The sequence below is a fragment of the Microtus pennsylvanicus genome, chromosome 5 (genome assembly GCF_037038515.1).
Source record: "Microtus pennsylvanicus isolate mMicPen1 chromosome 5, mMicPen1.hap1, whole genome shotgun sequence".
NCBI classification, from domain to species: domain Eukaryota; kingdom Metazoa; phylum Chordata; class Mammalia; order Rodentia; family Cricetidae; genus Microtus; species Microtus pennsylvanicus.
The window spans coordinates 35881588-35895000 of NC_134583.1; the positions used below are offsets into that span (position 1 = coordinate 35881588).

General features: G+C 47.9%; 1 protein-coding gene across 5 annotated transcripts in view; it reads right to left on the reverse strand.

The window, feature by feature from the left end:
* Positions 1–390: 390 nt before the first annotated feature.
* Positions 391–13413, reverse strand: part of Pag1 (phosphoprotein membrane anchor with glycosphingolipid microdomains 1) — a 158360-nt gene continuing 145337 nt past the window's right edge. For 4 of the 5 annotated variants that reach the window (XM_075971489.1, XM_075971490.1, XM_075971491.1 and 1 more), the window contains 3 exons: positions 12638–13224; positions 8998–9057; positions 391–7549 (listed from right to left, as the gene is read on the reverse strand). In XM_075971489.1, coding sequence (XP_075827604.1) covers positions 7187–7549; positions 8998–9057; positions 12638–13224 — 1010 coding nt within the window. In that variant the 3' untranslated portion in view covers positions 391–7186. The remainder of the gene's footprint in view (positions 7550–8997; positions 9058–12637; positions 13225–13413) is intronic. The other variant, XM_075971493.1, reaches the window with a different exon arrangement.

The following is a 13413-nucleotide window of genomic DNA, read 5'->3' on the forward strand; positions in this document are numbered from 1 at the left end:
CAGACTGGGGCAAATCTCTACAGGTGCCTGGCACAGGAGGGCAATGCCACGCTAAATTGTCCAGGCTTCCTGGGAAGTCTGTTAGCAATTACAAAACACAGGCGCTAAGCTCAGCATCCCACTGTAAGTTCTCAGTAGGCTCTACCCTCCGATCCTGACAGCATAGACTGTCCAGCAGATTCCTGGAGTCAGTCAGAGCTAGCCTCAAACACTGATGCTTTTTCTGCAGAAACCTGCCTCTAACCACAGACCTCTTGGGTGTGGTCATCAAGCACAGTCTCCTGGCTCTGGTGGCAGTTGATGGCCAGCATCCTTTCATTTGGTGTGTATTAAGAGCATATAAATCAGTCATTTTTGACCTTTCCAAATAGCAAATGAATTTTAGCAAGCTTTTATATAAAACTGACCTTTATTACAATTTAAAAAGAACAAAGACAAGTTGATAAGTGCCTTTAATTACAACGTACCTGTTATTTACAAGTAATTATACTTTTATTACACAACTTGAATAAGGTTCATTACATGTAAACTACAAAACATCACAAGTTAAAATCCAGCCTTTATGACCATTCAGAATTGACATATTACCATCAGACAGAAAACAAACACCCGTGTCAGTTCCTTAGGTACCATCACTAAATGGAAACTCGGGATCTGGCCATAGAAGAGAAGAAATGTGCCTCAAATTGAAACACGACAAGAAGTATTGCTATTATCTAACCCTAAATATAATGAGCTGGATCATTAGAAACAATGCAAGCGCAGTTTATGCAGCACCTTCAAGGAGGGCAAAGCATCCACACTTATCTATGTCACCCTACTTGTCCTCAACATCCCTATGAGGTAGGCAGTGGTTGATTATCATTATCCCCATCTTGTAATATGGAGAAACTGAGGCACAGAGAAGTTCAGTCATTGCTTGAGGTCACATAGTAAAGTCGATGATGGGACAGGGACCACAGCCCTGTGCTCTTGTCTCCAAAACCAGTAATTCTCTTTAGACTAATGGAGGATTTAATTCAGCACATAAATTCACTTTTCCAAGAAACTGTAAAATGTGCTCTCCCCACACACAAACTATTGAAACACTATAGGCAGGAGCGAACACCCGGGTACAATGGCGGACAGATGCCATATTCTGCCACAAAGGCTATAGGAGTTATGTTCTTTATTCCAGGAGCTGATCTTCCTAGCTGAAACAGTTACAGTCTTTAGTAAAAATACACTCGAAAGGCTGCTTCTCCTGGCTTACAGATTACAGATTTAATGACCATACTACATTACCCACAAACTTGGCTTACTCTTGCGTTACAAAGAAAATATCTAAAGAACACGTTTACATTGTGAGTTAACTGTCCTCATTTGTACACATTTACTGTTTACACTTGAGACAGTGGTTCTCAACCTGTGGGTGCTGACTCCTGTGGGCGGCATAGCAGACATTTACATTACAATTCAGGACACAAGCAAGGCTGCTGTGATGAAGGAGGGGGGGCACCGCAACATGAGGAACTGCAGTGAAGGGTCAGCATCAGGAGGGTTGAGACCACTGCTTTAAGAGATTCCAAGTGGCTGCTGGGAGTGGGACAGTCTGTTTTTAGAGACAAGCAGAATCAGGACTACACAACACTTAGCTCAGGCTTTATTTTCTGTCCCCCTTCAGAGTCAAATGTGTATTTGATACTTAAAAAAAAAAAGTACTAAAAATACTCAGAATGATTGGAGCTCCAGCTTTTTCCATATAGCATCTCTACCAGATAAACACTGGGAATGGTTGCACACAGTCCTCTGGGGAGTGGCAGCCCTTGGTCAAGTAGCTGGGAACCGATATTCTAGACCGACTTTAGGAGAGGGAAAAGGCCCAAGTGATGGGGAATGTCACATCAGGTTCACCAGTGGGTTTTACACAGAAAACATGGAGCTGTGTCAGGAATGTGCAAAGTCATCTATGTCTGGTTCCAGGTCACTATGTGACCTTTCCCTGGAGGCGTGAGAAGCAGGGAATTAGAGGTGGTCACTCCAGAGCCACAGTCAGGGTTCCACGTTGGCTGGAGATCCTTGGTAGGAGAGATAGGACATCCTGAGATACAGCATAGACAGATAGCTGGGAAGAGGCCGTGGGTGGGGAAGAGGCCCTGAGACAGATGGACAAATGGACAGATGGCCATCAGGGCAGGAACAAGCAAAGGGAGGCGGGAAGAACGACGTCACACCCTGGTGCTTCTGCCTCCTTGAGGCGCCAGAGTCAGGGACCCTATAAGATTCTGAGGCAGTGTGGATGGTTCTGCACATATAAAACCAAGGTTTGAGCATCTTCACTTTTGAAAACCTCTTCACTCCTCTGTGGACTGGATGATCAGACAGTTACAGAGATCCGCAGACAGCTGCTGACGGATCTGGGTCTTAAGTTACTTTGTACTATTCTTGTGTAAGAGGAACCTCTGAACTGTTGGGAACCCAAGAGACATGCTACATTCAACTGCCCTCAGGAGAGAAAGGGCTTAAACAAGAAACAGACTTGCTTATGACAGTGTATGTATCAGGCTGTCTTTCAGACTCCCCCGGAAAACATGAGGCTGTTGGTGACAACATGGCAGTGTTCTCCTGCGCCAGCTCAGCGCAGAGTCTGAGGAGGGGTGGGCACCAACTTTACAGCACATATAAACTGACTGAGAGAACCAGAATAATGTAGAAACAGGGTCTTTCCACGTAGCCCAGGTTGGCCTTGAAGTCAGATCTTTCTGCCCACTCTCCCATGTTACAGGATTACAGGCAGAGCTACCGTGCCCTGCTCCTAGATCTTAAAACAAAGCCTGCAGCATAAGAGTGACAGCCCACGGGGAAGGTCTGCGCGAGCATAAATGAATTTAAAGGGATGATCTGCAGGATCACCTTTAAACAGACTTGTTCTGTTCACCTGATATGAAGAATCTGAACAAATATTTCTCAGGTAAATAAAAACTTGAAGAACAATAAAATACAAATATTTAAAGATAAAATATAAAAAATAAAAAAGGCTTGAAAATGAGCAAAAATAGGATAAAAACCATACAGATGTTCTTTCTCTTCTGGACCATGGTTTTTAATATTCTGTTACCTAGTTCCAGATAAAAATGCTAATTTTCCTGGGTTCTGTGCCAGCTTCTCTAAGTAAAGTTCTTGCGTACGAGTGTTTTCAGCTTTTTTGATGCCCTGTCAGGAATAATGCCCGGAGGGACAGGCCCCAGCAAGGCAGGAGACATGGGTGCCGCTGTAAAGAAATCCATGTTTGATTCTGTCTAATGTAATCCTGTTTTCCCAGCAGCTACTCACTAACACCAACATCACACTTCCCATGTCCCCTTGGCACAGTACATTATAATGTCAGGGTTTCCAGGGAATAACCCTCAACACAGACTGTGACTTCAGCAGCCAGCCTAAGCTGTCAGTGGACCAGAGACCAACACTTTCAGAAGACGGCACCCCGGATCACAGGGAGCATCGGGATTAGTGTCATTTGCCCATCTACGGAATCCTGCTTCCGTCTGGAATCACAAGACAGGCTTCATACATCCATACTGCACCATCACCTGCTGCCCCTGCAGCAAATGCTCGACTTTTCACACGGAATAAACTAGATCCCCCCATGATAACTGGCCTGGGCTACCTAGGAGGCCACCCTGCCTGCCAGCCAGGCTCAGGCCTCCTCTGTTGCTGCTTCTGGCTTCCTCTCTTCCTTGACACACACTGAGTAGCACACCTGTTTACATTCCTTTTCTCGGAATGAATATGCATTGAGTCAAAGCATAACAAAGGCATCTTCAGACAGCATTGTTTTTCACTGGGAGAATTATGAACACAATTTAAAATCTGAATGTCTTCATTGGGAAAACCAAATAAAAGCATCTCAGAAAGGTATTCCATAATTACCCAATGAAACTGATGGAGAATGGTTTCTTTTAATTCTGTTGTTATGACATAAGTTTATCACACCAGTAGGATAAACTTTCCAGACATATAATAGAACACAGCCTAATGAGTACCAGGGCTGTGCCAGAGCCAGCAACACATCATACATACATAGGTACATACACACACATGTATATTACAGTTTATCGCTGGGGAAGGCAGGGAGTGTTCTAATTATACAGGTGAAAATCAAGTTAAGTAAAGCACCCTGGCAAGCTGGGGGAGACTTTAGTTCTGTGTTCATGGCCTATTGTTATTAAGTATTAAATTAGAATTTACTGCGGAAGAATCCAATTCCGTTGAATTTACTGTAGAAAACTCACAAACATTTTTTTCTCACAAAGATTATTGTATTATTTAGAAGTTTTACAGACTTATTGACATGATTTAGAAAAGGACAAATTAAAAATGTGCAGCTAACATATTTATAGAAATGACTTTCTTTTAGAATTTCTGGAACACTTCATATAAGAAAGCCTGCTTTTCTCAGAGTTTGCACCTGGAAAGTACATGAAGCAGCAGAAAATGCTTTCAGACTTTTAAAAGTATTTAAAGAAAAAGAAATAGCTGCTTCTAATCTAGCCAGAATTGCAATTCTGATTTAAAGGGAAAACCTTGTGATTTATTTTTCTTTGGGCATGACTCACGTAGGCTGGGTATGCTCGGATGCACACTGCGGAGGCCAGCGGCGAGCGCCTCTGTGTACTGCGTGGTCCACTTTGATTATTACTTTCACCAGCTTAAACTCTCTAACATTTAGGCTAAGACTCTGAAACAACCACAGGCTCTGTCCAGCGCAGACAGGAACACAGATTTTGAATCAAGTAAAGGAGTAAAAAGTTACAACACCACAACACAAAGCAGAGAAACCCTGGGTAATCGATGGCACAGCAATAAATACACTGATTACGTAACGTACCAAGCTCAGCCGAGGAAAGCTCCTCCTTGCCCTCTCCTCTGCCCAGTCCCTTGTGAAGTCCCCTCAAGGTACTCTCCGCCACAACTCAGTCACCGCTGCTCAAGCCAGCAGCGCGATTTCAGTGCATATTTTACAACGATGTTGCATACGATATCTGGAAACTCGGGGGGCATTCTGACGAGATTTCAAGATGATATGATTGTTTATAATCAATTTGTCTTTAAAGAAAGAGTTAAATACTTCAGCGTCTACACCAGCTTCCCTGCTGAGTAAGACTTTTTATAAAGCACAAACTTCTGAGCTGGAAGGTGCCTGTGAAGGATTGGCAGTGTGGCCAGCACAGGCTGGGAGGGCCGTGTGTCAGGGGTAGCACCATGTACTAGAGGGACCCTTGGGACCCGGGAGACGCTTGGGTCAAACTCATTGATACACAGTGGTGGAAGTCCGTGTTTGCGGAAGATCCTTGCTGCTCCTGGGGCAGGGGAGGTGCCCTGCTTGTTACCGTCTGATCGGCAGTGGTTCCGCTTATCTGTGTGGCATCTTCATGGGTGGACTGGGCTGACTGACACCACCTACGAGAGTTTACAGCCCCACAAGCCTGGTACACAGCAGCAACAAGGACAGTTCTTGAATACAGGATGGGAACACAGGCCGCAGCTGGGCACTTCACCCTCCCAGTCACACTCTGGGGGTCTCACAGGAGGGAGACCAGCATGGTTAGTACGCGGTTAGAGTCAGAAGTCACAGCAGGAGCGGGGAATGGCCTGTCTGTATCAGTGCCAAGGCTTCCTGCCTGCACTTTGGCTAGGCTCCTCTAAGACTGAAAAGTGAACGCGGTTCCCAGTGTTGGCCTCGGAAGATGTAGAGAGATGATTGAATTGAAAGCAGGCTGAACTGGTAATCTGAGCTACTTTAGCCACTGATTTTTGTTAAATGAAGGAAAAAAAGGTCTAACAGGCAATTTGCACTGGCAAGTACCGCACTGTGGACACCACTGAGGTTCTTAGATGTCAGATGTTAATGAGTCTGAGCCCTTTGGCAAGTTCAAACTTCTGAAGCCAGAGTTTGCTCTCTTTTTAACACTGACCGTCTCAGTGGTGTCTGTCACTTTGACATGGTCATTACTGCATGTGAGTCACCAGTGGTCTGGATGTTCTGGATCTGGAGCTCCCAATACCATTTGGAAAGCCGAGTCCTTACAAATCTTCAATGTTATGTTACTTGTTAGAGAAAAGAATAGAAACTGCTCATAATTACCTAGCTTGTGTGCTTTACGGTGCTTTTTCAAACTGAGAGTATAAATCATCGTACATAAAATCAAAATAGTTAATATATGTTTTCTGGCACTTTCTAGAAATTAGGCATGAACATAAAAACATCTTATAAATTTATATAATAAAATAAATGTATACACTTTACTCTTAGATTACCATCGAAGACAGGAAAGTCACACATGTGGGCAGCAGAGATCACTGGGAATACAAATTCATGTTCACAGCCCTTTGGGGATAGACACCATGGCTGCTGTCCGCACATGCGGTCTGGGTCCCAACATAAACGTTAAGGCTCTGTTTAGAAGGAAGAGCGCTGGGCTTAAACAACATCAGAAGTACCATGGTTGTCACTGGGAGTTCCGAAACTCTGACAAGGTTTCCGAACACCGTGGGGGAAGGTTTGAACAGGAAAAATAGGAAAAGCATCTAAAGTACCTCAAATACAGTGGAAAGATTGCAAGTGCGCTGTCACAATTAGGAGAAAAGACCCCAGAGCATCCAGGGACACCCCACCCCCAACCTCTATAGCCTGTACCGTCCAGATGCCCAGGAATAAACAGGGAGATCTGGGAAGCCGGTGGGACCAGCGGACTGTTCTCACCATCCTAGCATCCAGCGGAAGATGGTGCCAAGCCTGTGGGAGACCCTCCTTGGGATGAACCACGACGTGGCCCGGTCACAAGTGGTGGAAGGCAGAATGATTTAGCTCTGGTGGCAGAGGAGGAGAGTGAGGAATGAAACCTGGCTCCACAGGGCAGCAGGTATCCCAGGCAGATGGAATCTCAGCACTGGCCGGTGGAGCTTCCCCTCGCAGCCTGCCTTCCTCTGTGGGATGTGGAGGTCACATCTACCCGGGGTTCCTCGTGAGCATGGGGTCCTGCCCTGACAGGTGGGTCCATACCTTACTGCTTCAGAAACTGGGGAACAGCTGTGACCCTGTGTTTGACTTGGGTTAACTAAAGCAACATGACATTGATGTCTTATCATTCCACAGCCGAGTGGTCCTGGATGAGCCCTGATCACAGGCTCTGAGACTTCTGGGTTGCTAAAGCCTGGTGATATCTCTGCAGTGCTGCAAGTCCCCAATACTCTCGTAGTCATTCTCCTTGGGGACGAGGTGGCCATTGGTCTCCAGGGGGACCTTTTCTTCCTCTCTGTTTAGATTGTGTATGGCTTCATAGTCAGGCTCGGGTTCCTCACTGGGCCTCCTTGCTGGGGGAGGTGTGCAGAGGCTGTTGGGAGATTTCTCGAAGTCTTTCACAGTGGCATAGAGGTCATTACAGGAAGAGGATGACCTCTGAGGGGGTCCCTGCATGGCCTGGCAGGTCAGCTCTGGCCCTTTCGGAGACGGTCCGGGTTTGTGTGCTGACTGTCCGAGTTTGTTCACTGAGGAATACATGGCCGAGATCTAGGTAGGGAACAAGGAGAAATGAACTGCTGGCTGGAGCGGCCTCCCTCCTCCCCACTAGGTGCCCCCTCCTCCCCACTAGGTGCCCCCTCCTCCCCACTAGGTGCTCCCTCCTCCCCACTAGGTGCCCCCTCCTCCCCACTAGGTGCCCCCTCCTCCTCACTAGGTGCTCATAAACACTGCCCCACCCCGTGAGTCACCTTTGTCATCCACATTAGTTCTGAAGTATGGAACTAGAGAATAATCACACTATCTTCCTTTCTATAGATTAGTCATATTTGACTAACTCTATAAACCCAGTTTTGTGGGTTTCTCAGAAGACCAGATGGAGCTACCGTGGCTAGTGGAAAAACTGGGAGGGGGAAAGCCGCAGACTCACAAGGGCTTCAGTGGGAGGGGATAAGAGGGGAGGGGCCATGAGGGGCACTCCAGAGATGGAGGTGTGAGGCAGAAAGCTGGGAGGCCCCTGAAGGGCCGTGGCAACTGGTTGTACCTGGGAGGATGGGGAAGCAATAGGAATCAAAGATGACTCCTAAGTTTTGCCTTCTGCAGCCAAGGAGACGGGTAACATTTCCCTTCCTTGGGAAGCAGCACGTGGGGCCTAGGCAGTGTCATCTGAAGAAGGCACGTCTTGAACTCACTCTTCATCTCCCTACACTGCACTCAAGGGCTCCCAGCCAGGGACAAAGCCCCCCACACTGGGCATTCCTCTCCAGCACGTACAGCGGGAATAGGGAAGGGGTCTGCTGCTCTGTGCCCCACGGGGCATTCATTCCTCTCCAGCACATACAGCGGGAATAGGGATGGGGTCTGCTGCTCTGTGCCCCACGGGGCATTCATTCCTCTCCAGCACATACAGCGGGAATAGGGATGGGGTCTGCTGCTCCATCTGAACCTAGCGCCATGTGTGTCATGGTCATGGCTTCTACATTTGGGAGGCACCACATAAGTCTCAGTTTTTACCCTCGTTCTTGGAAATCTACCATTTGTTTTTACTGGTGGCTTCAAGCAATGTTAGTCTTAGCCTGATTTCATTTTTCCTGAAGCGACCAGCATCCAACATTCCAGTCAGAGACATTTTCCAATATTCTAGGCGGGATGAAATTCCCTACTCCCAGCCATCCTGACTTTGGGAATTTTCCAGCCCATTGACAATTTCCTTCTAGGGAGGCCCACCCTGGCTGTTGACTAAAGCGCCCTCCTTCTTTTCTGATCCTACTTCTCCCTCCTCTTCATGTCTGTCCAACCCTTCCTTCTGCACTGAGCGAGACTGGATTCCCTGGAGTTGCTGAGACAGGGTGTTGCCAGCTGCCCAGCCTGGGCTGTGGAACTGAACTCCTCTACAAGAGCAGCGCATGCTCTGAACTGCTGAACCAGCCCTCCAGCCCCTTGATGTCTCTATTTTTTAAGCACTTGTTTTTGGTTATTTGAAAACAACTGAAGTTTACCTCCTCTTCTGTAAGATTCGGGTCTTCTTCCCGAGACTTGTATGACAAGGAACTAAATCTCTGTCAAAAAATACAAATTAAAGTAAAGCAGTTTGAAACTGATAGCTGATCCTATCTATTGCGCATATATGTCCATGTCTAGACCAGGGTCTTCCGGGATCTCTACAGACTTCATGTATGCCCATGTCTAGACCAGGGCCTTCCAGGATCTCTACAGACTTCATGTATGCCCATGTCTAGACCAGGGCCTTCCAGGATCTCTACAGACTTCATGTATGCCCATGTCTAGACCAGGGCCTTCCAGGATCTCTACAGACTTCATGTATGCCCATGTCTAGACCAGGGCCTTCCAGGATCTCTACAGACTGCAGGCCATCATGTGTCTCTTGAATAAGCTGCTGGCACACCCGTGACTGCCCAGTCACACCACTGCTGTCCAGAGGTCTAATACTTCAATGTGCAGTGGAAATCAGTCAGTGATTTCCAAACCCATGGTTTTGGTTCCTCATCACCAAGGGAGAGATGACGGGCTTTGGGGAGGGTGATAGGATATCACCCTTACAACACGCCAGCATGCCACATCTGAGAGCCTGCCAGTGTCACCAGGGGGAACGCCCATAGATCTCACAATTTCTCCTGGCCTTGTTTCTTAGTGATCCACAGATCTCACCCCTTCCCCTACCTTGTTTCTTAATTCTATAAGTTGGGCTCTGGCTTATTAACTATTTCTAACACTTAATTCTTGATTCTAACAGAAACATACTCATCCCACCTTCTCTCCCTGACTTTGACAGCTTGCTTCACCATCCCCCAGAGACTTTTCACTGAGCCAGGCCTTTAGTTGCCAGGGCCCTGTCTGTCCCCCATCATCCCAGTTCCTAGAAATCCTTTCAGGCTAGCATTCGTCATCCAAACTCTTCTTTTTAGTATCGGATTTCAAGGATTCAACAACACAGTTGTGATGCAACTGTCTTTCCTGTGTTCCCTCCTGGGACCTCTCCTTCCCGCTTTAGCAAGTGTTGCTCTGTAGTCAGTCCTAAGTGGGAAGCTTAGGTTCCTTCCCTGTTCTGAGCCAGTAGGCAGGCCCTCTGAGTGGCCTGTGTCTTAGGTACTTCACTAAGACATCCTGCATCCCGTCCTTCTTGCAGCCCATCGACTTGGGCTTCTCATCCTCCTCACCCACCCGCCATAGCACTACCTCAGTCTCGTATGGATGGCCCCGCTTCTGGATTCTCTGAGAAAACTGAAAGGGGAAAATACATTTCTCTGGACTCTCCCTTGCCCCATAACAGCCCTGGTGTCCTTCTATCCCCTCCCGGTTACCACACGTGAACTTGCTTGGCATGCGCTGCTCTCGGCCGTCCCTGCTACACATTGGATTATGTCTCACACTGCATGTGAGTGCTATTCTGTCTCTCTCCCACTGTCTCCATCACTAGACCTTCTCCCTCGGTGGGGTCATCTCCACCAACACATAAACGTGTTAGACACCAAACAAACAGACAGCTGTACTTCCAGCTCCATCTTTCCCTTACTATTGTCCAGAGAAGCCTCAGATAACTTTCCTCTGCCAATCACTTCAGCTGAGTATCTACTTTCACACTATTCGTCTTGGTCCCAAATGATGACCACAGCAGAGTGATGGCTTGTCCTGTGTGTGCTCAGGTCTCCAGCAAGTCCCACCCTCTTTCCTGGTCTTTGTTCTTATTTTGGTTTCTTCTGCTGTCCTCCCAACCCCAGATCCCTGTTCTTAGGACTCTTCCGGTCCTAGTAGACACGCCTCCATTGCCATGAGCTTAAACAGTTTGGCGGCTAATTCTGAACCATGTGACTCCAGCCCCAGCTGCCCCGAGGTGTGTCAGCATTGGGGCCAGTCCTGATCTCTAGCGGAACACTACTCGAGCAGAGGACTGCGGCTCAGCCCAGCCCCTGCCCTCCTGGGATACTCTATCTTGATTTGCGGTGGTTCCTTGTGCCCACAGGCTGTGCCAGCCCTCAGCTCTTGGTCCAGCTTGCTCCTCTCATCACTTCTGCTGCCTCTGTCTTGCCCGGAGCCCCTCTAGTTATTAGAGCAGAGGAAGCTTTCAAAGCATAGATTATACTGTTGCTTTCATTCAGACCACGATCCCAGGACATAACCAGACACCTGTCTGCAAAGTCTTCTCATCTTTGCCCATCTCGGCTTACCCCAGCCCTCCCTCCCACACCAGCCACTGAGCTAGCTTGGGGGCTTCCCGAGATCAAAGTGCACAGTGCCCCGAAGAGCACCTGCCCAGACTTCTCAGGCCCCCTAGATCCTGCTCAAGAATCCCTTCACTTAGAGGTAGGAGCAACAACTCTACCCCGACCCGACTTATGCCCAATCTTCCTGATGTGGCTTTTCCCTTTAAACTGTGTTATGTCTATCTCTTCCCCCACTAAAACTCAAGTTCCACATGACCTGGGATTTGCATCCATTTACACTTTATTCACTGGGGTAGAACTAGAAGGCCATATGGCATGTAGTGGACGCTCAATAAAATCTTTTTTTTTAAAATATCAAACATTTGACATTCCTAATTCGGTTAAAATTGGGATTGTTTGCATGGAAGAGGATCCTTTTTCGAGGTGAGGGATGACTGGATCCTGAGATGTGGGTCTCCAGTCCCTAACGTGAAATATGGAGAACTGCTCATTAACAATAGAAAGCAACCCTTCTATCTTCCGAATGCTCACTAAGAAGAGCTTCGCTAGTCCAGGCAGCGTACACTTACGTCGCTTTCCTTGTCTTTGGTTATAGGAACGGCAGAAACTTGGATTTTACCGCAGCTTACGAACATGTTTGCAAATACCCCGGAGGTGCATGCGGCCGCCGATTTCACAGATACCAGGAAAAGTTGAGACAAACTCAGAAGAGTGTGAAGAATGACTTCATAGACAGCCACAGGAAGGGTGAGCATCAGCAGCTCAGCTCCTGATCCCCCCATGCCCTCCCTGCAGAGCTGGAAGATAACCTGGCATTTATCTCTGTAGATAACAGGAAACCTTATTAGCTGACGGAAGCAGGGTGGGCCTACTTAAACGCTGGGGCATTTCGACATCCAATGTGAGGCTCCCTGTGGCTCAGAGGCTGTTGAGACACATGTGCCAAACGCTGCGGACTGCTGATGGATCTTAGACCTCTGCTGACTAAACTTTTTAGGAATTACTTAAAAATATTACATAGAAACTAGTGAAAAATAAGACCCGTTAGTTGGTTTAGAGGAAAATACACACAACAAGCTGCGAGCAGAGACACTGAACATCTGGACTGTCTGCACAGGCCAGAGTGCTTCCAGCTGTGGGGTTCTGAAGGGCTCATGTTATGCTGCCCAAGGAAGCCACACAGAGAAGACAGGCTCTGTGGGGCAAAGAATCTTGCCTATTTAGTTCTTAGTGACACTAATATTGATCTAATAACATATAATATAAACGCTGGAAACTACCCAAATGAGATATGAGAAAGATTTTGTAGGCATAAATCTTCAGCATTTTAAGACTTGGTGAAACGGCCAACCACAGCTTACACTAGCCCGGGTCACGTCTCATCATTTCATGAACCTGCTAGTATCATATATACGTCCCAGGACCGGGCAACCTTTCCGTCAGGACAAAAGCCCACCTTGTTGTGTCCACTGGTTCCCTCCAGAGCTTGCTCTTCTGCCTCTGCCTCTCCCTTCTCTGGAAGGTTTGCATTCTCATCCAGAAGTTTAACCGGGACAGGTGGGGGGGCTTCCTCTTCCGGGTCACTGGACGCTCCCAGAATGCTCTCCGCGTTGACGCTCTGGCGGCACTTCTTGTTCCTGTCCACAGAGGCATACTCAGCAAAGTCGGGTTTGCCCTCTGCGGGGGCGCCCTGAAGCTCCTTCAAGGCGGACGTGGACTTGGACTTGCCAGCCTGGCCTTTATCTGCCACCTCCTTGATCTCCTTCACAGTTTCATATAGGCAGTCCTCCACCATGTTCTCCTGGGAGGAGCTATCCTTGAGCACCTCGTAGGGCCCCTCCATGCCGGGCCCCGAGTCCCCCTCCACCACCCTGGCTGTGAGCATGGCGTCCACGGCGTTCTCTGGGGGGATCCTTGGCAGCTCCCGGCTCTGATGACTCTTGGGCTTGCCTGTGCTGTCCTGGGAGTCCAGAAGATCTGAGGCCGAGGTCTGAACTTCCTCATAATGCTGCATGCAGGTCAAGGTGCTGTCTTCTGAAAGAACTGACGAGGGCGGGGTGTTAGCAGCAGAGGAAGAGCCTCTTAATAACCAGTGTAGGGCGCCACGATGCTAGACCATCAAGCCCGTGTTAACTAACCTGATGCTCAGCCACATCCCATTCCATTTAAAGGGAAGCCAGCCTTGTATTCCAGGTCCATGATTTAATAAATGATGTGGGCTAGCTACACTCT